Genomic DNA, 26,174 nt, shown 5'->3' with positions numbered 1-26,174 from the left:
CTCCCAAGTCATGAATAGTTAATGGTAGGGTACACTGATAGGTTATATGAACTTGGTCAGCAACCTAAATCCACAACTTTTCCAATTTAAAGTAGTTCATGAGTTCTCGAGTTTAAAAATACATATAGGCATCTTAATTAATTTTTTTATAATTAGTTTTTTCCAACTTTACTGAGAAGTGATTGGTGTATTTCATTGTGTAAGTTGAAGACATACAGCATGGTGGTTTGACTTACATGTATTGCAAAGTAGTTCCCACAATAGATCCAACTAACATTCATCTTCTCATATAGATACAAAAAAAGAAGAAAAGAATGAAGAAAAAATAAAGAAAAAAAAGTATTTTTCTCTTTGTGATGAGAACTGTAGGATTTACTCTCTTAACAGCTTTCCTATATATTACTCATCAGTGTTAGCTATAGTCATCCTGTGCGTTACGTCCCTCGTATTTATCTTATAACTGGAAGTCTGTATGTTTTGACCGCCTTCCTCCAGTTCCCCCTGCCCCAGACCCCTCTCTGATAACCACAAGTCTGACCTCTTTTTCTGAGTTTAGTTTTTTTGTTTTGTCTTGTTTCATTTTTTGGTCTGCACATATGAGATCGTATTTGTCTTTCTTGTTTCTGTCTGGCTTATTGCACGAAGCACAATGCCTTCAGGGTTCACACATGTTGTTGCAGATAGTAGAATTCCTGTCCTTTATCTTTTTTTACAGCTGAATAATATTCTATTTCATGTGTATACCGCAACTCCTGTATCCACTCATTTATCAGTGGACACTTAGATCTACAATGACTGTGGCTTGGTTATCGTACATAATGCTGCTATGAGCGAGGGGTACAGACATATTTCCAAGTTAGTGCTTTCATTACCTTTGGATATATTTTCAGAAATGGAATTGCTGAATCATAGGGGCATTCTATTTTTCATTGCTTGAGAGTCTTACATAATATTTTTCATAGTGGTTGTAAGTCATCTAGGTAAGTTGGTGGAGACAGGTGACTTGGGGATCCTACTCTTCCACCATCTTGCCTGGCCCCCCTTTCATAGTGGTTGTACCAATGTACATTCCCACTAGCAGGAGACATGGGCTTCCTCTTCTCTACAACCATATCAGCACTTGTTGTCTCTAGTCTTTTTGATGATGGCCCTTCTAAGGCCATAAGGTCATATCTCATTGTGGTTTTAATTTGCATTTCCCTAGTGACTAGTGATGCTGAACATCTTTCAACACACCTGTTGGCCTTTCAGATATTTTCTTTGAAGAAATGTCTATTCAGGTACTTTGTCCATTTTTTAAATTGGTTTTGGATTTTTGCTATTGGTTGTGTGAGTTCATTATGTATTTTGGATATTGACCCCTTATCAGATATATGATTTGCAAATATTTTTTCTTATCCCATAGGCTATTTTTCCTTTTTGTTGCTGGTTTCTTTTGCTGTGCAGCTTTCTAGTTTGATGTAGTCCCACTTCTTTATTTTTTATTTTGTTGCCTATGCTATAGGTGTCACATCCAAAAATTAATTACCAAGACCCATGTCAGGAGTTTTAGTCCTATGTTTCCTCCTAGGAGTTTCATGGTTTCAGGTCTAACATTTAAGTCTTTAATCCATTTCAAGGTGATTTTTGTGAGTAGTGTACAATATGGGTCCAGTTTCATTCTTTAACATGCAAATATCTGATCATACCAGCACCATTTACTGAAGAAACTGTCTTTACTCCATTGAGTATTTTTGGCTCCTTTGTCACATATTAGTTGACTGTATATGCTTAGGTTTATTTCTAGGCTGTCCATTCTGTTCTCTTGGTCTGTGTGTCTGGTTTTTTTTTTTTTTTAAGATTTTATTTATTTATTCATGAAAGACACAGACAGAGAGGCAAAGACACAGCCAGAGGGAGAAGCAGGCCCCCCTGCAAGGAGCCTGATATGGGACTTGATCCCTGATCCCAGGATCACACCCCAAGCCAAAGGCAGGGGCCCAACTGCTGAGCCACCCAGGGATCCTCTGTATATCTGTTTTTATGCCAGTATCATACTCTTTTATTAACCATGGCTTTGTAGTATAGCTTGAAACCAGGAAGTGTGGTACCTCCTGCTTTGTTCTTTCTCAGGATTCCACTGGTCATTTGGGCTCTTTTGTGGTTCGTGTAAATTTTAAGTGTTTTTTTTCTACTTCAGTTAAAAAATGCCATTGGAATCTTAATAGGGATTTCATTGAATCTATAGATGGCTTTAGAAGGTATTGACATTTTAACAATAGTAATTTTTTTAATCCATAAACATGAGATACCTTTCCATTTATTTGTGTCTTTGATTTCATTCATCAGTGCCTTGTAGTTTTCAATTTAGAGACTTTTTACCTCCTTAGTTAAATTTATTCCTATTTTGTAGTCTTGATGCTATCGTAATATAATTACCCTTTTGATTAAAGTTTTTATGACAATTTATATTTTTTTCAAGAAACTTTTTACATATATCATTTGATCTTTGCAAAATATTTGTAATGTTTGGAGTTTACATTTATTGAAGTGTGAGGGACAGAGTGAGCAGTTATCAGGTAAAAATTGTATATATAAAAGACAGCACTACTTTTCTTAAAACTCCACAATAACCTTGCTTTCTTGTTTCCTCCTGCCTTCTCTTTTTTCTCTTCTCTCTTTACTTTCTTTATATTTCTTTTCATATTTTTATTTTCATTCCTCTCATGTCTTTTTTTCATTTCATTTCGTTTTTCTTCTTTTCTCTTTTCTTAACATCTTATGATTTGGACAAACCTACCTAATACACCTTTATTTTTTTGGTGGTACAGAAGATATAACAGAAATGTTATATTTGGCTAAATTTTTTTTTTAAGATTTTATTTATTTATTCATGAGAGACACAGAGAGAGAGAGAAAGAGGCAGAGACGCACACAGAGGGAGAAGCAGGCTCCATGCAGGGAGCCTGACATAGGACTCAATCCTGGGTCTCCAGGATCAGGCCCTGGGCTGAAGTCAACACTAAACCGCTGAGCCACCCAGGCTGCCCAATTGGCTAAAATTTTTAAAGCTAAGATATACAATGATCTTCTTTCTTGTTTATTTGCTTATTAGCATTTAGAAATGTCATTGAGGACTATGTGTAATACTGTGTTGTAGACAGAGTGAAGTAAAAATTAATACATTAAAATAGAGGATAAAGGAATATTAGAATTTCTTAGTAGGATTGCTTTACTTTAAAAATGTTGGAAAATTCAATGTATTTATTTTCCATTTTGAATTCTGGTATTTTTTTTATTGACCTGAGTGCACCAGCATATCATCTCATTTCTTTTTTGGGCTTGGGTTTCTATTTCTTTCTAGCTATAAAGAAGATTAAGATACAGCATCAATTGTGAAATGTTATATTTTTATATAGTTGCTCATTTGTGAATACACAATACATATACACACATACATACGTATATACATTCATTTGTATGTTGTCTGTCTTCTCAGTAGATAATGGTAGGGGATTTTGTGTACTACTATGTCCCCAGTACCTAGAATAGTGTCTAATTGAAATGAAAACCATTAAAAAATTCAACACAGTATGTGGAGGGTAAATTTTGGCAGAGGGAAAGAAATTTATGTTTGGGGAATTTTCATGGAGGAGTTGAATTTGAATTTCCTCTTTTTAGGAGAGGAAAGATCATTCCATATGTAAGTGAGAAAAAAATGGCTTGAACAAAGACTTAGAAACTACCAAAAGTGGGACGCCTGGGTGGCTCAGCAGTTGAGCATCTGCCTTTGGCCCAGGGCGTGATCCTGGAGTCCCTGGATCGAGTCCCACGTCGGGCTCCCTGCGTGGAGCCTGCTTCTACCTCTGCCTGTGTCTCTGTCTCTCTATGTCTCTCATGAATAAATAAATAAAATCTTTAAAAAAAAAAAAAAAGAAACTACCGAAAGTAAGAGAGGCAAGATGGTAAAGGTAGTAGGAAAACAACCTTGAGAGGTAAGTTAAGAACACCTAGTAGGGTAATTTCAATGCCAGAGTAGGCTAGAGAGCTTGGACATTACCTTTTTAAATAGAGACATTTCTTTATTATATCTAAGTTATTTAATATGAACATAGTAATAAATAAAAATACAAAAATAAAGAAGATTTCTCTTTTTAAATCAACATGTTAGTTTATCCTTACATCATCTTCAGTGTTGACACACTTGTGCATTTAGTTGGGGTAGCAAGTGTAGAAGTATGTGTAAATATCTGTATATGAGTAGAAGTGTGCATGCTGAGGATGGGGCAAAATGACATTGAAGTTGCATGTCATTAACTTTTTGTACTAAAAGGATTAGAGTGTGATAAAGAGTAAAAACCTGAAGGTTATTTCATTTGTTGCTATAGTTATTGTTTATGCTTTTACTCAGTATCCATTTCTTTATAATGATTCCCTGACTATACCTCTCTAGCCCCCACCCCAATTACGTATACAGGCACCATTTCTCATGGATACTTCTAGGGAAAGTCAGCTTGCCATGGCTGAGTCCCAGCTGTCAATAGCTTAGACATCTTATTTATGTCCTGTTCAGAGTTCACTGCTTATTTCTCAGACCTGTAGCTTCAGATGAAACTACTTCTGCATTCTCCAGCTGATGCTTAAATATTTTTCTGTCATTCATTCTATATTGTATAACCAGCCCATTGTGATATAGCAAACATTTTTTATTATTATTTTGGAAAACTGTATTCTTGGCTCTTCTGGTGAGAAGAGCTTATCATCTCTGTCAGTAAGGATTATAATTGATGAGAAAATTATTAAAGAATCTTAGAGGCCTCTTTATACTTATAGAAGAGTTTCAACAGATGTACTAGGAGAACTCAGTCATTAAAAAATGTTTTCAAATGAATGAATAAAGTCAATTTTTGTATTCTCATACCAACTAGTGGACTTCAAAGTCCATGGCATGCCAAAAGAAAAGATTGCTGTGATGAAGTATGTTTGGAACAGATGCATATTTCTGTTGCTTCGATTTGAAGACTGCAAATGATAAAAGGAATTGATTCAGAAGATTAAAAAATCAGAATTCTTTTGGCTTAGTTTTTAAATACAGAGAATGAAAATTCTTTAATGCATTTATACTACAAATATTTGTTGAGTCCCTACTCTGTGCAAGAGAGGGACTTTTACTAAGACCTGGGGAGATACAAAGTCCCTGCCTTTAAGTTGTGTGTAATTTTAACAAGACCTGTAGTCTAAGATGTAAACCTGCATTTCTGGAGGAGGAATTTAATAATTGAACTCTGGTCATTGCTAACAGAATAAGCTTGTGTAAAATACTTTAGGGGTAAAAGCCAGATTGCCTTCATTACAGGTCAAAAGTTTATGAAACGTTTATATCTGAATTTGGTTGTTACAAAGAAAGGAATGCTGCATTCTTCACAATGTTACCATACTTATATGGCATTTATACAAAATTTGAAAAAAAAATAATTTCCATATTGGCCAAACATTTTGATCATTGTGTATTTAATGGGGTTTCCATTTGAGAACAACAATCATTAGTCTCTAATATGTTTCATACTCCTGTGGAAATAAGACAGGGTGGATAAGAAGCATTCATCTTCACTAGTCTTTGGAAATATCCAAAGTAATTGAATAGCTCAGTCTTCTGTGATGGCCTGGTGACCACTAACTGTGACTATTTGCATAATAGTCAACTCTTCACTTCTGTAGTGATAACTGTTTGTATCTGATTAAAATTAAGACTGTTTTAGTTCTCTTGACTTTTCCAGAAGTTGCAAAAATTGAGATTTGCTGTTCTGCTTTAACCAAACAAATGCACACATGGGGATAACAATATGCTGAGTTTATGCAGATTTTACAGCACGAATCTGAATAAAATACCCACTAATAGATCCTTAAGGAGTAATAAACACACATGAATTTTCCTTAGTTGCACTTTAAAGTGATTTTAACATACTACTAGACCTTAACAATAATATTTAATTGACAAGATTATGCATTTGTATGGATTGAAAAGGTGGTAGATATCTAATTCCAAATGAATCATAAATTTTACTTTTGCATAACATGTTTTATTAATTTCTCTATGGCCAGGATATTCTACTTCCCTCCTGGTGAGAGTTTCTTAAAATATAGTAAGATAATTTAAACACATTTAATTAACATTTATCATCCATTTTATAAAGTAATCTGACTTTTGTCCTCATAAATACTCTCAAAATTTTCCTAGGTTATAGGCCATAGGAAGACTATGGAAAGATACCTAATGGAATTTTTGTTGTAATTTAGTTTTCTTTTAAAGCAAATCTTACCTTTCTCTGTTGACCCTATTCCAAAGCAAGCTGACAAATCAGATGATTTACACTACTATATAAGTGAAAACAAACCTACCACCACTACCTGATAAAATAAGGCTATAGACTTCTCTAAGGCATCTTTATATTCTCAGTGCCTACCTAGCATAGTACCAGTCAGATAGTGCTAGGGGCTCAATCAGTGGCTGCTGAATAGCTGAAGACAGGTACTGTTGACTTCCTTTATGAAGTAACATGTTTCTTGGGAGCCTAAGAGGTGATCTTCTATGTGTGGAGCTCTTTATTTCAGAGAGTAAGGGGAGAGACAGATAAGTAAGAGATGCTAGGAATTATAATTGTGTTAGTGCTAAATCCGTGTTCTTTTCTTTGAAAATTCAATATTTAAACAGAAAATGTACAAATGAATAAAAGATAAAATAATGACATTGGCTACTGATGATCCTAGTAAACTGATAGGATATTTAGAAAATGCAAATCAAGTGGGTATGTACAGTATGCTGAGAATATAAATATCAGTGTTAACACAAAGGACAAGATTGACTCTTTCAGGGCTATTAACATTTCTCCCTGAATATGTACCTAAAGAAGAGTTTTAAAACATAGACTATTGACCTGATAGATAGTCATTGTGCTCTTCCTCTCAATGATCATTTCTGTCCTAATGTAACCAAGTAAGGCACCTGGAAAACGCTAGACTGTGATGTGTGTTTAAACAACTATCTTAAAGACCAGCCTAGTAAAAGAATTGCTTTGTTTGCATGTCTTACTCTTCGTAGTGAGGGTAGGGACATAGTGAAGCTGGGGTCAAGATATATCTTTTCTATTTCTCCTGTCAATATTTTAGATATTTTATTAAATGAATTTAATAGTGTAAATGAGTAAAGATAAGTTAACTATTGAAGTTATTTTCTGTTTTTTCCTTAAATTAACTTCTTATTAGAGTATAATGTATATAGAGAAAAACATATATCCTAAGTGTAAAGTTAGCTCTTCATTAAAGTTCAAGCTGAAACCCAAGACTTTGAAAGAATAAAGCCTGAGTTTTTAAAAGGATGTCTTTGAACTATAATATCTTGGTTTGTTCTACCTTTCCAGGGTTTTTCTTGGCCCTTAGTGAGGATTTTGAAAAGGGGTGGCAATAGCATGCAAAGTTCTTGGAAGAAATTGCACTATATTAAAGATGAATGTTAACAATGGTAACAAGGTGTTTCGTGTATTATCCTGGAGGGACCTAAGAGAAAGAGACAGAGATGAGGGGGAAAGGGACAGAATATCATCAACAAACAAACAAAAATAAAGCAGAACTTCGGGATGCAGCTACATTTTGTTCAATGCGTACCCATCAGAAGTTGATGGGAAGTGTCTGGGAAGACGGGCTCTGTGTTCTCAAATACTCTGTGTCCCAGAATAGCTCCTGATGAAAGTTGATTTTTTTTCTCCTATTAGAGCTAGATAGATTCTCTATAAGCAAAGATTTGCTATCCTCTCTTAGCTGTAGCAGCCAGACATTAGCCAAATAAGACAAATGACAAGCAAAAGAGGTATATCAAGATGTATTTAAGTCATCATTATTTTTTTAATAATAATAAAAGTCATTCATTGCATTAACCTACTTATAGATAGGTATGCTATTAACTACTCCAAGGTTGTTGGTGCTCAGAAAACTGGCTCTTAGGTCTTAGATGGTTCTCACATTGATCAGTTGACACAAAATGCCTCCTGTATCATAATGCCTTATGATAAGAACAGCAGAGCATATAGAAATATCAATGTCACAGGCCATTCATGACACTCAATTTAGTTGGAGAAGATGTTTAACGAATTGAAACAATTAATGGGTAAGCAATAGGCCATAGACAATACAAGGCTCCTTTGTGTACTTCCAACCCTGGCCAACCAAGAGAAATTCAATATGCCGACTACTTCATCATGCTAAGGCAGAGCAGGACATAGTCAATACTTTAGATAGGTTTTAAGCAAAAATGGGTTTGAAAAGGTTTATGTTAAGGCATGGATTCATCCTATCAATGAGACCCTTTCCCTCCTAACTCTCCAGAATTAACTGAGATCAATATACAGTTTGGCATGTACTTTTTGGGACTAGGAAGATCCCTTCCCTGAGCTTGAAGGCTTTTCATGCAAAGTTTCTGAGTCCCTTGTTTCTTTCACTCTAGACACCATGGCTTGTTCAGTGGTAGCACTTTATACCAGTGACTCAGCTATTCTTTGCAGTAAAGAACAGGACCTTTAGGAAATCCCCTCCGAATCCCCTCTCCCTCTCCGATTGCTCTTTCTCACTCTGTATTTTCTATCTCTGTCTCCCTTTCTGTGTCATCATTTACAAATATTAGAAACATTCCTTCCGACAGACTATGGAGGCTTTCTTCAATTAAACCACATAAGGAATGATTTACTAGAAATAAGCATTAAAATGATCTTTACTTGCTCACCGTTTTTAACTCAGTGATAGACATTAATATGCTCACGATTTTCAATACACATACGTATTTCCCATCACCAAAAAAGTTAAATAATCCTCATGAAAGAGCAAATGAGTCCCCCTGAGTGTCACTCTGTTTGCATGTTAGCGCATGGCCAGGTCTCTGCCAAGTGGCTCTCTGATTGACTGCTGCAGATGCTCTTTCTCAAGTATTCTGAGTCATATCTTTAGTACAAGTCTTCAGGGACAAACAATAGCACCTGTTCCTCACAAGATATCAGGCCAGTTAGCCCATTCATGTATCTTTAATGAAGCTCTGGGGCAGATGGCAAAAAATGGCATCATCAACAACTTAGCGCAGAGAAAACGAAGGGGATAAGTGTCGATGCAACAATGCTGTTTCACGAATAGGAAGAGACAGAACCCAAGTGTTTCATGCACATCTGCTGCTGTCTTGATTGTCTGAAAGACGTGAGGAACACCAAGCAATTAAAATTTCTGGGCATGGAGCCCTATTTGATCAAGAATGTGTTCCCCACTTTCTCCAAAAGGGCTGCACTTTGGCCAGGGACTGTGGAAATCTAAAATCGATGGACAAGTGTACTTTGGTCCACGCAGTTGGTTTCTTTCCCACCGCACCGACTGAGCTCCTCCCCTGATGGAGCTCCTGGCTTCTCGTTACCCAGCCTGTTAGTGCTGACTCGTGAAGCAGTAAAAAATAATGCAGCTTCCTGCTCGGAGATATATTTTTGGCCACATAATGTTTTGCTCTTTGTATTAACCAAATCAATTTTACCTATGGAATAATGAAAGGATCTTTGAATTTGTGCTAAGAGAAAGCTATGCTTTCAAGAAAAGAAGATGCTATTTGAAATTTTGATAACTTCTTGGAAAAGACATGTGGAGACTGGTCATTCTTTGATGGATTGAGGGGGATTCTATTAGTTTTTCTTCTTTAGTAAAATATTTTTGGAAGTTGCCATTTCTAACGTGACTGCCTTCCCTGGCATGTCATCAAATGGGAAAATAGGATGATGGGAAGAAAGAGGGAAGGCAGGCTTATGTTCTTCAGAGCAGGATGGGGCTTTTCTGTGTATTCACAATTCTTTGTTTGCCCTAAGCCCTGATGCTCAGTGCAGTAAACTTAATTCACAGCTTCCATAGGAGGAAAATATTTTGGGTGCTGATATGATTCTTAGGTGGCTACCAAGCCCTCTCTCTTTATCACTCCTCCCTTCCTTGTCCTTACTCTCCATTTCTGTCCCATCTCCAATCAGTAATTTTCTAGTAAGTACAATAAATGGAAAGCTCTGAAAGGGGGAGATTGTTGCTTTACAACATACTTGCTTCTCATATTATTTGTATGGGCCATACTGGTCAGCTTTTTATAAAAGGTGGTAGTTGGAAGTATTCATAGACCTCTATTACCCTTGTGAGTTTTTTAAGTCACATAATTCCTTTAAAGTGATATCACACTGGGGAAATCTGAATAAGGTGGCTGGACTGTATCAATGTCAATACCCCAGTTGTGATATTGAAGTACAGTTTTTCAAGTTATTACCACTGAGGGTAGAAGACACCTGGGATCACTTTGTATTATTTATTACAAACGCATGTAAATTTACAATTATATTTATAAAACTTCTGGTCAGTTGTTATTACAAAGAGTAATAATATTCCTTATCTCATTTAGAACTGTTTAGCAAAAGATGACTTGATGCTTAATATAAGATGGTACTTAAAAGTATAGACTTCGAGCCTGACAAACCTGGACTCAAATCCTAGCTCTACCACTTTTTAGTTGGCCAAACTACTGAATCTCTCAGGATTTTGTCCTCCTCATTAAATGAATGAAGAGAAGAATAGTGAATACTTTATAGAGTTTTGAGGATTACATGAGATAGATCATGTAAACCACCTTTGTAATGTTTGACATAGAGAAAATACTGGAAAATATTATTAGTGGCTGTGATGAAGAGGATGATTACCTTTACCATCATCATCATCACTATTATTACTTCTGTAATTAAAGTTAGAAGAGGAGCGCTTCATCATCTTCTCTTAGCCAGAATTCTAATTGCTGCTAGGTATCTTGACTTATCTTTAATAAGGGGCACTCTGATTTTTTACATCATTGTTTTACTTAAAATAAGTTAAAGGCAATTTTATCAATCAGAACTAAATGATCATTGCTAATGAATGTATTATAATAAGTTATTGGAATTAATTACAGTAGATTTGTGATCAGATTGTTCTGGGTAGAAAATAAGAGAGAAGGAACAAACTGAAACTGAGCAACATAAGATCTGAAATACTATCTGAAATACAAAATTATTTTTGGTTGCAGACTTCTAGATTTCTCTCCCCAAAGAGCATACACACGTGATCTCTCTCTCTTTTCTATCACTCAAGTCCATGTGATGTAGTGGAAAAAGCACTAGAGAGGGTGCTGAGCAGTTCTGGATTCCAGATCCAGCCCTGTCATAGGCACTGTGTTCTCTCAGGCCATGTCTTTTAGCTACTCTACCCACCTTTTCCCTATGTGCAAATTGTGAGGTTTGAATTCGATTAGCGATTCTCAGAGAGTGGACCCTGGACCAGCAGCACCAGCTTTACCTGGGTACTTGCTAGGAAAGTACCCTCTCAGACTCCACCTCTATCTACTGATTTAGAGGCTCTCAGGGTAGGGCCGACCAGTCTTTGTTTTAACAAGCCTTCTGGCTGAACTGGATACATGCTAAAGTTTGGGAATCACTGCCCTGGATTGTATTGTGGTCTAATTTTTAGATCGTTGGACCCAGCTCCCAGAGCTTCTGATTTGTAGGTCTGGGGTGGAGCCTGATAATTCGCTTTTATGAAGTTCTCAGGGGTTGCCAGTGTTATTGCTCAGGTACCACACTTTGAGAACCACCAGGTTAGATCAACTCCAAGCTCTGGTTCTATCTATGATTACTTTCACAATGTCTTCTGTCGCCCTTCTTATTTACTTTGTCCCTTGGTTTATTGACATTGCCTCTGAATTAATAGCATTGAACATTTCTAACATATCTTACTTTGTAGAGGGTGATAGATGGGAAGGAACTTCCCTAAATTCTTGTAACTTATGTTAATATGAAACATCTACAACTCTTTGGCATTGAAGATGACCCTAGATGGTTTACTTAGTTATCTCATGTACATAGAAGAAACATCTTCAGATACCAAGGTTCAAGAATTCAGATCTGATGCTTAATTGCTACTGATTCTTTTATGTTGTCTCATGATCTGAAGAGCTTGAGAACCAATGTAGAAGTAAAATTATGTTTTCATCCTAAGATGCTGTTTAATGAATAACACTAAAGTTCCCCAAATTATATCTTCACATGATCCTTGTAATCCCACCTCTTCTTTTTCATGGTTTTCTAGATAGTTGGGATGGGATAATGCTCTGTGAGGCCTGGTGTCTGCTAAGAACATGACAAGCCTCTGCCTGTCAAACTGAATTATTTAGTTGGTTCATGTTTTCTTTTTTGGAGTAGAATTAAGGGTAAGAGCCACTATTTCTTGTTTTTTTCTTTTCTTTTCAGTAACTTGGTAATTTTCTAAAACTGAATATGCAAACTATGTAAGAAAAAAAACAAGGCTCTAATATTTCTTGAGTACCTGTTATGTGTCAGTCACTGTGCCACAAGTGTTAGTTTTCTGGTCTCCTTAATCCCGACAATAACCACATATGGTAGTATCATTAGCTTTTACATGAAGAAACAGACTACAGAAAGTTTAAGTAACTGTTCACGATCACACAGCCAAGCAGATGGCAATATATAGATTTAAGCTCCGATATGTTTATCAGCAAAGCCTTTCTAGGCATAGTAGATTCTGAACAAATGTGTGATGAACAAATGAATAAAGGAATAACTACATCACATTATCTTCCTAATGCTGAATTTGAAAAAAAAGAAAAGAATCATAAAGTTAAAAAGGCTCTATAGATCATTATCTAGTCAGGGTTTTAGTTATGCTTACACTTTAAAGTATCTCTACCATATGGGTGTCCAGCCTTTACTTGACCACCTCTAGGGAAATGATGCACACAACCTCTTTAATCGGAGTCATCACTGAATAACTCAGTTTTAGAAAATTCTTCTTTAAGCTTCCCTAAAATCTATTTCTCTGAGCCCAGTTCTGCTTTTTGTAATTGATCAGACTTAATCTGATTCTTTTGCCATAGTAAGATAGTCTTGTATCTTCTCTCTCCCCAGCTAAATAGCCCCCATTTTTTCAGCTACTTCTCAAGACCCATAGCACATAATAAAAACTTAATAAACGTTAGTTACAAAGAATGAAAGAATAAATACTCTGCCTAGACTTCTCACTTTCTTGTTCCCCTTTAGAGCATGGAGCATCCGTGCTATTCTAGGCACATGCTAGGAACCATATTTCTAGAAGTAAATGAAATGATTTCCTCTGATCTCCTCTTGCCCTGAACAACAGTCACCTACAAAAAAGACCGTTTTATTTTCTGACATAGAACAGTGCCCTCATCTTTGACATCTCAGGTTTGCATCAGGTCACAGCAAGCTGGAGTTGAACAGCAAACCTAGTGCTTTTCTTCAGGGTTAGAAAGGCAAGACCTGGGCACGAGGGGATCAGCTCCAATTTACGCAGGCTAAGTTTGTACTCTAATGTACAAAACTCGGGCTTACCTCAGCTAAAATGGTAGAAATAGCTGCCCAAAGCTAGTTTCTTTCACGCCCCACTGGCAAGGTAGTAATTGCACAAAGACCTTTTTATTATAAGTTGATTTTCTTGAGAAATGAATTCAGAAAAATACTGTAAAGTGTTTATTTTTTGCTTGCCCTTTATTAACCCACCTCTTAGGGCTTTCCCTCGAGAAAAACTGTTGGTAAATGAAACCTCTTAGACCCACAGAGAAGCATTTTTGCATCACATCCCCGGCTGTGGAGGGAACAGGGACAGGACAAGGCAGGTTGGCGCTATTTAAACAGGGTCATCAACCAGTATATGGAATTTTGCCTAAAGAGAAGATTTAAGAATTTAAACAGGGGAAGGGTTTAGAATTGGTAGAATTAATGAAAATGTTTGTATCTTAAACAGGATATAATGCAGCTTTTTTACACAAGTAAAGATCCCAAAGACCCAGTTTGAACTTAGAGATCATTTCTGTTAGTACATCCTAGTTTTGGTCTTTAAATAACAAAAGTCCTGTAGTTCAACCTATAAAATCATACACTAAAATCCAGGACAAAACCTTCCTGTGATGCTATCCTGGAATCAGGGTAGCTATGCATCGAGTGAAAAAGGGAGCTAGGAAATTAAAATGTGATTTCACAGCCATGATTTTGTCATAGCTCTTATTTTCTTTATATAGAATACAAATACTGATATAGAGTGAAGATTTTCTATTTTGCATTTTTGTGCTCTTTGATACATTTATTGAGGTCAAATGAAATTTGATATAGTAGGATTTATTATGAAATGCTCTCTGAATACAACTCCATAATTACTGAGCTACATGGTAGTGCATAAAGCTGTAAAACTGCTAAGCCAGACAAGCAATTTATATGTTACATCGAGGTGTGTATGGCAAAGAATATTAGTTTAATTGGGAGCCAAGATGTAGTAGCCTTAAATCTGAAGAGCTATATGTTTAACATAATGCGGTAAGGCTTTGAAATAAGATCCCTAAACTGAGGAGATACAGCTTTTGGAATATATAACAATTAGACATTATTTTCTGACCAAGGATACTAAATACTGTTTTCCAAATAAAGGGCAGAATGCAAAGCAGGTGAAAGGGCAAAACCTTTCAACGTTGCGCAGTGTAAAAAGCAAACTTGTCTCTCCTGGTCGTTTTGTTAAAAAAAAAAAAAAAAAAAAAAGAGAGAGAGAGAGAGAGAAGGAAAGGAAAAAGGGAAGGAAAAGAGTCAAGATAAAAGAAAACCATTCACCACAATTTGGTGGAAGCAGGGATGAGGCAAATGCACAACAAGGTTGTGTCCTTGGAGTGCTAATGGCATCTAAGAAGGGACTTGGTGACTTTGGCTCGCGATTTCTCAGGGAGCAGATTTGGAATGAGGTCAGAAGTGGGTGGCTGTTTGGGTACCAGCACAGCAGCAGGAGTGAAAAACAAATACTTCTTGGCATACATTTGCTCTATCTGATCATAGGCTCTCTTCTGTTTAGCAGGTTCAGGGTCACATGCCTCCGCTCATGATCCCAATTTTTCCACATGACCAGCGGACCCTGGCAGCAGCCGCTGCCGCCCAGCAGGGCTTCCTCTTCCCCCCTGGAATAACATACAAACCAGGTAAGTAGAGAGGAATTTAACATTCTTTTGGAAATGCTAAGATCCCCATGTTTTTGCTGAGCAGTCACAACAAACATAGGAGCATACAAAGGAACCATGAATAAAACGATCATAAAAGCTGATTTTCACGTAAAATTAGAAATAGGAAGTTAATTGGGAGGAGGGCATGTTAATAAACTCACTGGTTGCTAAAAACTTTTTTAGCACTCTTTTTTCCACTTGGTTTGTTCTGAATTCACAGACAGAATGCTACTTTCCCTGGGGACCACAAATTTTTGTCAGTTCTCTCTCATACCTTTACTGTGAATAATTGTCTCTGGTTAAAGACCCTTTCCTCCTCCTGCGAGCTTTCATGCTTGGTTACAGTGGTCACATACACTGTGAAATGTTATTGTTGTTTGTTGTCTGATTTCTCCTGGAAGAAAAGTTAAAACTGGACTGATTTAATTAGCTCACCACTAAGAGGTAAGATTCCTTTTGATTTTAGTTTAAATAATGAAGCATTCAGTAGTTATTTTCTCATTCATCTTTGAACCTCAAAATCAGGTCACATAACCTTGCAGTGAAATATGTTTTGAGACGATTTAGCAAATGTTATGATTTTTCTTTATTCCTCTGAGTTTACTGGACTCCTGGGGAATTCAATTAGGGACATAATGGTTTGAAGCTTCTTTCAGAGCCTCCTTGTAAACAGGGCTTTAAATGTTTAAAGATATGTTGCCAAAGGAATCCAATGTAGGAAGATAGTGAAGTAAATAAAGTCAACCTTAATTTCATTTGTGCATTCTTTGTAAGTGACCTCAGCTCAGAAGTAGTGACCTTGTTCTACTCATTAATAATTTCCGTGTCAAGTTCTTTTTAACATATTAACCTGATTATATTAGCCACCAAATCTGAGTGCAACAAATCTGAGTGCAGCGGTTTCTTTGTGTAGAGGGTTTATAAAGCGAACAAAGGCATTTTAATGTGCTTAAAGTAATAATAAAATATAAATCACGTTACTGAAATCCTCAGTAAGGAAGCTTACTAAAGTAGCATAAAAACAAAGCTAGTGAATTTTAGCATCTATTTTAATTGCTTGTTGCTATCGATTACTATTTTGCATTTGGTAGATTACTACTTTCTTTGAGAGGAAAGATGGGATGCCTGTCAAACCTCAAATGTTTTGAGGAATAGAGATGTTAAGGAATTGGCTCCTTTTGAGGACTGCATCTAATTAACCAGACCTGGTTTTACCCAAAGATTTTGGGATACCTGAATGAAAGAAAATTGTATTGTTCAAACTGTCAGAATTTGATTTTCCTAGGGCAGAATTTGTAGAGCAAGGGATATTCCCTAGGAAACTGATATCCATATTGGGGACAGGAGTATATTTTGTCAGAGACTATTTTCTCTCAATGCAGGGGTTTGGTCCTCCCCTGATCTCTCTTGAGTAGTTCTGAGCTATTTCTCAATCTTGACTTCCTTGGGAACACCGAATCTCACTCGTCCTCCCTCTACCTGTCTTAGAAATCTCTTCGATGAACTATCAATGGAAACCTTTTATTTAATTTCAGTGTTTCTGAATTTAAAGTGCTTCACATTTAAAAATCAGGTATGAGTCTTATTTTCTACGGGACACACAACATCAATATAGTTGACATGTTTCCTAATTTTGCTGAAACAATGATGCCATTTTTTCATGGGGAGATGTGTTGTTCTATAGTTAATGAATTTGGACCACTTTTTGAAATTCTTTTCACCAACATTAATGAGACAGTAGTAAGTACTGAAGAAGAATATGGAGATTGGGAGAATATTATTGCACAGGAGTGTTATCTCCATCGAACAACATGTGTGCAACATACAGCAGTGTTCAAGGGGTAACAGAATTGTGTTTGATTATGGTGGCTTAAAACCTGTTGGTTAAGGCATGACAGTGGATTTGGGCCATGGGACAATTTTTAATCAAAAGCAAGGCTGATAAAATAAGGTATTTTCTGTGACCCCTACCTAGGTTACATCAGAGGGTTTTATTAACCAGAACTCTAAATTCTTTAATATTTTGACCAATCTGGGTTTTATTATAGATACAAATTATACTTTAAAGGATTAAAATTATTTGTTCTTATGTAATTAGTAGAGAATACATACCAGGGAGACTTAATCAATACGGTGTTTTTGTCCTTCATGTGAATTGGGGGAGCAGAATTGTGTTGGACTGGAGTCTGGACTAGAAAATTTTTTTTTGCTCCAAACTGAGCTATGATAATTTCATTTGAAATACATGTGAAACAATGATTAGATTTTTATTTTTTAAGATTTTATTTATTTATTCATGAGAGACACAGAGAGAGGCAGAGAGAGAGGCAGAGACAGGGGAAGCAGGCTCCATGCAAGGATCCCGGGACTCCGGGAGCACTCCCTGAGCCGAAGGCAGATGCTCAACCACTGAGCCACCCAGGCCTCCCATTGATTAAATTTTTAGAAGGGAGTAGTTCTGTCATATATAAAAGCATTGAAATGGTGGCCTCACTTTATATTTTGGTTCCTAGTCAAGAGGATGAGCAATCACTATCTTGGTCTTTATAACTTACAAACTAAGTGGTTCTCTTTTTGCCCTTTTCCACCTTCCCATAACCTGAAACTATTCCACAGTGTTTGTGCTTTCAGCTGATTGAATAATTGTCTTGATTTCTAGACAGCACAGGCTACCTGAAGTTGATGTTCCCTGTCAAAGTTGGCTGTTTCTGAATCCATTATTAGGATAGTCTGAACAAATATACTTAGGACTCTGGACCTTCTTCTCTTCCCCTAATTTGACTCATTGCTCTGGATACATCAGGGTCCCCTGTGTAGTGAACACCAAACAAGTCCTCCCAGTTTGGTGGGTTGCTGAGAAGGCATGTGGCCTATAGGGATTGTGCAGTTTCCAGGGAATATCTATCAGGTTAATATCTGTAGACATAGCTTTATTGAGTTTTGACCCTTAATTTTTTTTTTTTTTTTTTTTTACTGTTCTGTAATTAGACACATCATTCTAGAAAAAAAAAGTCATGAGGGCTCAGAACATACACCACAGGGGTACCTGGGTGGCTCAGTGGTTGAGCATCTACCTTTGGCTCAGGACATGATCCCAGGATCCTGGGATCAAGTCCCATAGGGAGCCTGCTTCTCCCTCTGCCTATGTCTCTGCCTCTCTGTATGTCTCAAGAATAAATACATAAAATCTTTTTTTAAAACACTGCAAAATTTTGTTTGTTTTACTCTTTCACATCATAAAATAGAGATACAGCAATCTGGGACAAGATTAAGCACCTATATTTGAGAAAATTAAAAGATTAAGCGTCTTTCATAGCTAGCGATATGTATGTCAGACAGGATTGAATTGCCTATAAAATAAAAATAATGGATAGCCTCCTTCATAGGCCAGGGATGGTGGAGCTGACCCATGGACTCTGTGTAGTTCAGATTTTTAAAATAATTGCTGCTGAGCAGCCCGTGGCTTCCTAGGAGATTCAGAGAATAGGATCTCTGCCTATGCCTGGCTTCTCCACCCACTTATTATAAAATAATAGCTGAAGCCTCCTGAGTAGTTGCTTTGTGCCAAACACTGTGCTAAATATTTCACATGGATTATTTTATTTGTTACTTGAACATGTCATTTAGCCTTGCTGAGCCTCACATTTTTTGTCATCTAAAAATATATGTCCACTGCTCAATGTGGGTGTGAAGATTAACTTTGTTAAAATTTATGAAAATTCTTTGAAAATTCTAAGGCACTAGGTTTTGAGGGTAAAGTCTGACCATGAAATTAAGTAAATTTAGCATTAAACTACATCCTTACCCATTAAAAATGTCCAAAAACTAAACATTGGACTGAGATAAGCTTATATCACTATGCATAATGTTTCCAAGGTCCACCCATATTGCATTATTTATCAAAAGCTCACTCTTTTTATGGCTGAATAATATTCCATATGTCTGTGTCTTTGTACATATATATGTGTGTGTCTATATGTATAATATATAATATGTAACATATTATATGAATAGACAAATAGTTTGTTTATCCATTCATTTGTTGATGGACACTTGGGTTGTTTCCACATTTTGGTCATTGTGAATAATGCTGCTGTGAACATTAATATACAAATATCTGAGTCCTTGCTTTCAGTTCTTTTGGTTATTTATGTAGGAACAGAATTGTTGGGTCATATGGTAGTTCCGTGTTTAACTTTTTCAGAAACTGCTAAACCGTTTTCCACAGAGGCTGCACCATTTTATACTCCTACCGACAATGTAAGAGTTCCAATCTGTTTACATCCTCACCAACACTTGTTATTTTCTAATCGTTACAAAAATATTATAGTGATCCTAGGAGGTATGAGCTAGTATCTCATGTGGTTTTGTTTTTTCTTTTTAAAAAATATTTTATTTGTATTTATTCATGAGAGACACACACACACAGAGGCAGGGATATAGGCAGAGGCAGAGGACTGGATCTAGGATCCCGGGATCATGAACTGAGCCAAAGGGAGACACTCAACTACTGAGCCACCCAGGTACCCCTCTCATGTGGTTTTGATTTTCATTCTCCTAATGATTAATAATTTGAGCATCTTTTCATGTGCTTAATGGAAATTTATTTATTTTTCTTGGAGAAAATACTTTGTTTAGGACTTTGCCTAGTTTTTAATTAGGCTGTTTGTTTTTTGTTATAAAGTTTCAGGAGTTCTTTATATATTCTAGATATTAATCCCTTATCAGATATATGTTTTGCAGATATTTCCTTCTGTTTGCCTTTTCATTTACTTGATAGTATCATTTGATGCACAAAAGTTTTTAATTTTGATGCACTCCCATTTATCTATTTTTTTTTCTCATGGCCTATATTTCTGTTATCATGTCCATGCAATTGTTGCCAAATACAAAGATTTACTCCTGTGTTTTCTTCTAAGAGTTTTATAGTGTTAATACATATGTTTAGGCCTTTGATCCACTTGAGTTCATTTTCATATGTTATTTAAAGTTCAACTTCATTCTTTTGCATGTGGATAGTACTGACATCTTAACAATGTTAAGTCTTCCTGTTCATGGACATTTCCATGTATTTAGGCTTTAAAATTTTTTTTAGCAATATTGTATAGTTTTCAGTGTGCAAGCCTTTCACCTCTGGTTAGATTTCTTCCTAAGTATTTAATTACTTTAGATGCTATTATAAATAGAAATGCTTTCTTAATTTTCTTTGGATTGTTCATTGCTGGTATATAGAAAAACAAATGACTTGTGGGTGTTAATTTTACAAGATTACAACTTTTGCTAAATTTTTTTAGTTCTAGTAGCTTTCTTGTAGATTCTTTGGAATTTTCTACACATATGATCATCTCATATGCAAGTAGAGATAGTTTTACCTCTTGCTTACCAATTTTGATACCTTTTGCCCTCTCTCCCTCTTCCTTTCTTTCTCCCTCTCTTTCTCTTTCTTCTTCTCTTTCTCTCTCTCCATCTCTCTCTCTCTTTCTTTTTGAACAGTGCTGGCTTGAACTTCCAGTATAATGTTGTATAGCTGCAGTGAAAGCAGGCATCATTATCTCATTCCTGACCTTAGAAGGAAAGCTTTCTGGTCTTTTACCATTGAATATGATGTTAACTGTGGATTTTTCATAAATATCCTTTATTGTGCTGAGGAACTTTCCCTCTATTCCTAAATTTCTGAGAGTTTTTATCCTGAAAGGGTATTAGATTTTGTGAAATGCTTGGGATCCCTGGGTGGCGCAGCAGTTTAGCGCCTGCCTTTGGCCCAGGGCGCGATCCTGGAGACCCGGGATCGAGTCCCACGTCGGGCTCCCGGTGCATGGAGCCTGCTTCTCCCTCTGCCTGTGTCTGCCTCTCTCTCTCTCTCTCTCTCTCTCTCTGTGTGTGTGACTATCATAAATAAATAAAAATTAAAAAAAAAGATTTTGTGAAATGCCTCTTCTGCATCAATTGAGATAATTATGTGGATTTCTTCCCCTTTGCTCTATTAATGTGATGTATTACATTGATTTTGTGTGTGTGCTGAACCACCTTTGTCATCCAATATGTATATTGGAGGTATGCATAGGTGTGTATATGTATATATAAATATACATGTATATACATATATATAAAATATATATTCTCATATACATATATATCTCATATATAAAAATATATATATTCACATTTAATTTTCTTGGCAACTCTAAGATAGGTGGCATTATATCTATTTTATTAAAAGGAAAAAAGGTACAAATGGTCAAATAAGTTGATTAAGTTTCCAAGCTTTCCCATCTAGAAATTAGAAATGGAGACAGAATTCAGACTGAAATTCTCTGATTGGATATTTTATACTCTTGCAGACATGGTTTAAGTATGTAGGATATTAACAAAAGTCTAGCTCTTTATTTGCTGTGGAAAATATGTTATTTATATGTATGGATTCATCGAAATGGCATCTTGTAATGCTAGCTATTTCCACCTCTTTTAGAATATGTAAAGCTGAGGTTTATAACCACTATTACTGGAATACTTGAATAATTAAATTTATCTACTGGAAGTCAAGACAGTTTTTCTGAGGTTCTTTAGATCAGTAATTTCATTTTTAAATAAGAGTATTGAGGTCCAAGAAGAAAATATGCACATCCACATAAACTAACCTAGTTTTCTGGAGATCAAGATTACTTTGACTATACCCTCCATCACATATGGAAGCTATATCATTTATGAGCTATACTAAGGTATGAACTTTGAGTTGATTTTTTAAATTTCTTGTAATGGATGGATTTATTTTTTTGTAATTTATTTATTCATTAGAGAGAGAGAGAAAGCATGAGCCAGAGGGGCAGAGGGAGAGGGAGAGAAAATCCCTAGCAGACCCCATGCAGAGCACAGAGCCCAACATGGCTTGAACTCATGACCTGGAGATCGTGACCTGAGCCGAAACCAAGAGTCAGACATTTAACTGACTATGCCACCCAGGTGCCCCATAATGGATGGATTTATATAGTTTATCCACATTCACTTATTTAATTGCTATTGTGACAAATACCATGGATTTTCATATGATTGGCCGACGGTCTGGATGTATCTATGAAATAAGTGAAGAAATTAAGATTGATCCTTGATTCTTATCTTCTATAAAGGTATGAAGAATAATGCACATGTTCTTAGAAAATGCCCTGGGATCAAGAATTTTCTCATCATTGATCTACTCTTTGATGAATAGAGGAGAAATTTAGCAAGAGAAATAACAGCATGATGACCTCAGCAATATACACTTTAATCCTTCCAATTTTTTTTGTCCAATTGTCCTCCAAACAAATTGAACATTGCATTTTATTTTTAGGATTCTAAATGTGTCATTCATTTACCTGCTAACTTTTTCTGCAGTGTGATGCCTCACAAAGATAAATTCAGATTGATTATGGCATTATTTCAGAATATAGAAGGGTTGTAACATTTTACTATTCTCAATGCAGATATCCAGGCAAGATGCAAAGTGGTACGTCCAAGTCTATACTGATGGTTGTTATTGAAATATTTCTGTATTGTAGCAAGAATGAAGATAGCTTATAGAAGTGAGGTCTACCTATAAGTTGTTTGGCAACTCAGATAATTTACCATGATCCTATGATGCCACCACACAACAAACTGTGAGATAGGGATATGTAGTATAGTTTGATTTCATTTTAGAGGGCAGGAAATGAAGTGTGAGATTTTGAACCAGTTACTGAAGAGTCACTGAATCCTGTCTTCTAGGTTAATGTATTTTTATTTGTCTACTCCTTCCAGCCTCTCTAAATTATTTCCTCAGTAGGTTAATTCTGAAGTTAATATCCCAGGAGACTACAATCCAGTTCCCTTGTCTTTCTGAAGAATCGAAGTAAATGAACAGAATTTTACCCATGAGGTTTTTGACTTTTTAATAAAAGTGAAATTTATATTTGAATTACAGAAGCTAGGAGTATTTTGGCAGGTGGTAGCCTGTATCTAATGGGTCCTGGATTCTTAATACAATTTCCCCCTTCTCCTGTGTTTAAATTTTAATAAGTTTGGGCCACATTGCACTTTCTTTGAAAATTTTTTTTAAAATGTACTTTCTCTCATTCAGAGACTCTTGCCGTGGAGCTGGTTTGGTTCCAAAGGAATGCTGTCTATTGTGACAAATGAAACTAGTATCAGGCAAATTTTCCATAGGTTTTAAATCCTGTTTTATATTTGTTTTGTAATCTCCAGATAAAAATAGTCAGTTTGAAAATCTAGAAGGCTGGAAAGATGAATTTACAGAATGGGCATTATTTCCCAAATTGGCTTTTGGAGATTGTCTTTTTACACTAGAAGTAGCAAGGGCCAGATTACAGTGGTGTCTAAAGCCAACCTGTTCCAACAGGCTTCATCTTTCTTTGTATAAATTTAGAAAGAATGGATCCTCACGCAAGCATTTCAAATCCAGAGACAAATTTGAAAAAAATTGCTACAACATGTTGACTGATTTCTTGCCAAGTCAGCCACTGAGAACTTTTACTTGACCGACTCTTACAAAGAGAAAATTAAAGGGGTGGGGGTGAAGCACATAACTTTGTTATTAAAAAATTAAACTTTGCAAAACCCTTGATTCCCTCTCCTGCTTAACATTTTTCTCTGCTGTTTTTAACCCCCTTCTCTTCTTTGCTCTCATCTTCTCCCTCTCTTGCCTTCCCCTCCCCCCCTTTTTTTTTTGCTGTCTCTAATCATTCTCTGTATTAGACTCTGTTTTCTAATGTATTCATTTTTACTTTTAGTATTGATTCAGAAATATGTTCTGGAGAAATAGCTTTCGATAGATTGTATTCAGATACACAGATTCAAACTGGCAGAGAAGGTTAAGAACATTTTAAAAATATGCTTGTCAGCAATGGAAAGAAAGCTGTTTGTAGCCAGCAGGTGAGCTGGAGAGTACTACAGGGTGTGGTAGAGATAGTAATAAATTAACTGGCAAGCCAAAAACTATAAAAAAAAAAATCAGCTATTTCATAGCATAGAAGCATGACAGCTATGAAAAAAGGAGTGCCCCAGGGAATTCTTTTAGAGTTTGATTTTTTTAAATATGTTTGACATGAAAAATGTTTTAGTACAAATAAAGCAACTGGTATTAAACTTACAGGGAGGGGGGTTGTGGTTTAGAGTTAGTATGAATAATGCATGATATTTAAAGAAAGAACAGCTCTAAAATGTTCTGGGAGGCAGCCCATGTTGATGGTTTGGAATGGTGATTTTTTTTCTCCCTATTTTTGAAGCATCATTAATTCAGTATCGTTTTGTGATTTTTTTTAACCTGATAAGATATCAACCGAAGAAATACTATTTGACTTAGATTAGGATATTCTTTCTTCACATAATTTAGTTTAAATATCAAGAAGATCAGCAAAATTGTTTAAGCATAAAGCAACAGTCATTTACTATAAAAAATAATTTGGCCTAGTTATCCTTTTTAAAAAAGCTCATGTAGCACTGCAAACTAAAATCAACCTCACGGAAGGGGAAAAACAAGATCAGATATTTTGAACATTACTCCATAGGAGACCAGCACAATATAGTGTGAGTGAATGCATTGTAGCAGTGCTCCATATGCAATCAGAAGCCAATTGTTACTGGACTGTGTACAAGCACACACTGTGCTCAATGGTCTGATGAGGTATTATGGATGTGATGCAAAGAGACTGTGTAGATTAGAAGCTAACAATTTGTTAAAAGTGAAAGCAACTTAACATTTACATTGGGCCAGCTGAGTAGCACTTCATGTGGCAACAGGATGAGCTCCAAGAAATGGGGGGCGGGGGGGATGAGGGGTTGCCAGGAAGGCTCCAGGTATTAGTGTCCGTGCAGAAAAAAAGAGATTGTATTGCTTTCCAATTGACTACCTTTATTGCTGTGATTCTTTCTACACTCTCTCTTCATTATTACATTCAGCTTTCAGTGTGGAAAAGTTCATGCAAAACAGCATGATTATTATAAATGTCAAAAATGTGTGGAGGATCAGCCTATTAAAATATAGCCTAGAGATAGTATATAACACTGACTTTAAATAAGTAGCTGCAGCCCAAGTGATACTCCATTAAATCACTGATATTGTGTAATTTATCCACGAGTATTAATTTTGAATTCAGTCACCACTATCACAATACGTTCCTCATTACTTTTTCTTGGTTCTTCACATCGCTGCACGTAGTCTGTGCTCTTAGGTCACAGAAAGGACTTCCTTCCCTGATTTAGGAGTGCTATGAAGTCAGACATTGAGATGTAGCATTGATCTCTGCTGAACCTTGCTCAATCTCTACTAGACTTTTAATGTGGATATCCTATGTAAAATGTGTGGTTATTTAATCAAATCATTATCAAAGAATCTGTGATAAGCGCCTACTGTACATGAACCTGCACTAGGTTCCACCAGAAGTTAATCCCAAAAAATATGGTTTCTACTCTTGTGGAGATACCAGGCATTTTACAGAATGCTGGCAGATAAGATTAGTTTCCTTCTCACTCCTATCTAATTGAAGAGGTTGCATTTTAAAAATTTTTTTCTGTTCTTTTTTGTTAATAAAATAAAGTTTAGGGTTATGGACAGTCAATAGCCCATAATCTTTTTTGGACTCTAATACTCTGCTTTGCCTACCAAGCCAAAACTTTTGTTGTTCCAACATAAAAACCTTAATACTTTCTCAGTGAACTGAGTGTCAGCCTGGCTTTAAGATATTTTTTTTACTCTTAAAAAAATGATGTATTACACGATTTGTAATGGAGTGAACATGCTTGAATTGCACATTTAATTTTTTTAACATCACATTCATGTTTTGCCAGTTTGCCTACCAGCTATCTGTTAACAAAAAGTTCCAAGGCAGCACTGCAAGTCTATGCCCAACTAAGCCTTTTGTTTCTGCAGATGTTTGGGCTTAGAGCAATGTTGTAAAGCTCAGGCAATCCAAGGACCATGTTTGTACTTGTCTGCTGCGATTCCCTGTGCATTGTCTAAACCTGTATGCATTGTTCTTTCCGACAGGTGATAACTACCCTGTACAGTTCATTTCATCAACAATGGCAGCTGCTGCTACTTCTGGACTCAGCCCTTTACAGCTCCAGGTAA

At 36.1% G+C, this 26,174-nt stretch overlaps 1 protein-coding gene across 36 annotated transcripts in view; it reads left to right on the top strand.

The window, feature by feature from the left end:
- The window catches only part of SOX6 (SRY-box transcription factor 6), a 665,863-nt gene that overhangs the window by 522,556 nt on the left and 117,133 nt on the right, over positions 1–26,174 (top strand). For 31 of the 36 annotated variants that reach the window (XM_049099117.1, XM_035703772.2, XM_035703769.2 and 28 more), the window contains 2 exons: positions 14,929–15,052; positions 26,091–26,170. In XM_049099117.1, the coding sequence (XP_048955074.1) occupies positions 14,929–15,052; positions 26,091–26,170 (204 nt within the window). The remainder of the gene's footprint in view (positions 1–14,928; positions 15,053–26,090; positions 26,171–26,174) is intronic. The other 5 variants (XM_035703767.2, XM_035703788.2, XM_035703787.2 and 2 more) reach the window with 1 other exon arrangement.

The sequence above is a fragment of the Canis lupus genome, chromosome 21, assembly GCF_003254725.2.
Source record: "Canis lupus dingo isolate Sandy chromosome 21, ASM325472v2, whole genome shotgun sequence".
Lineage (NCBI taxonomy): Eukaryota > Metazoa > Chordata > Mammalia > Carnivora > Canidae > Canis > Canis lupus.
Note: the sequence above shows the minus strand (reverse complement) of the source record. Positions and strands in the feature narration are given on the sequence as shown.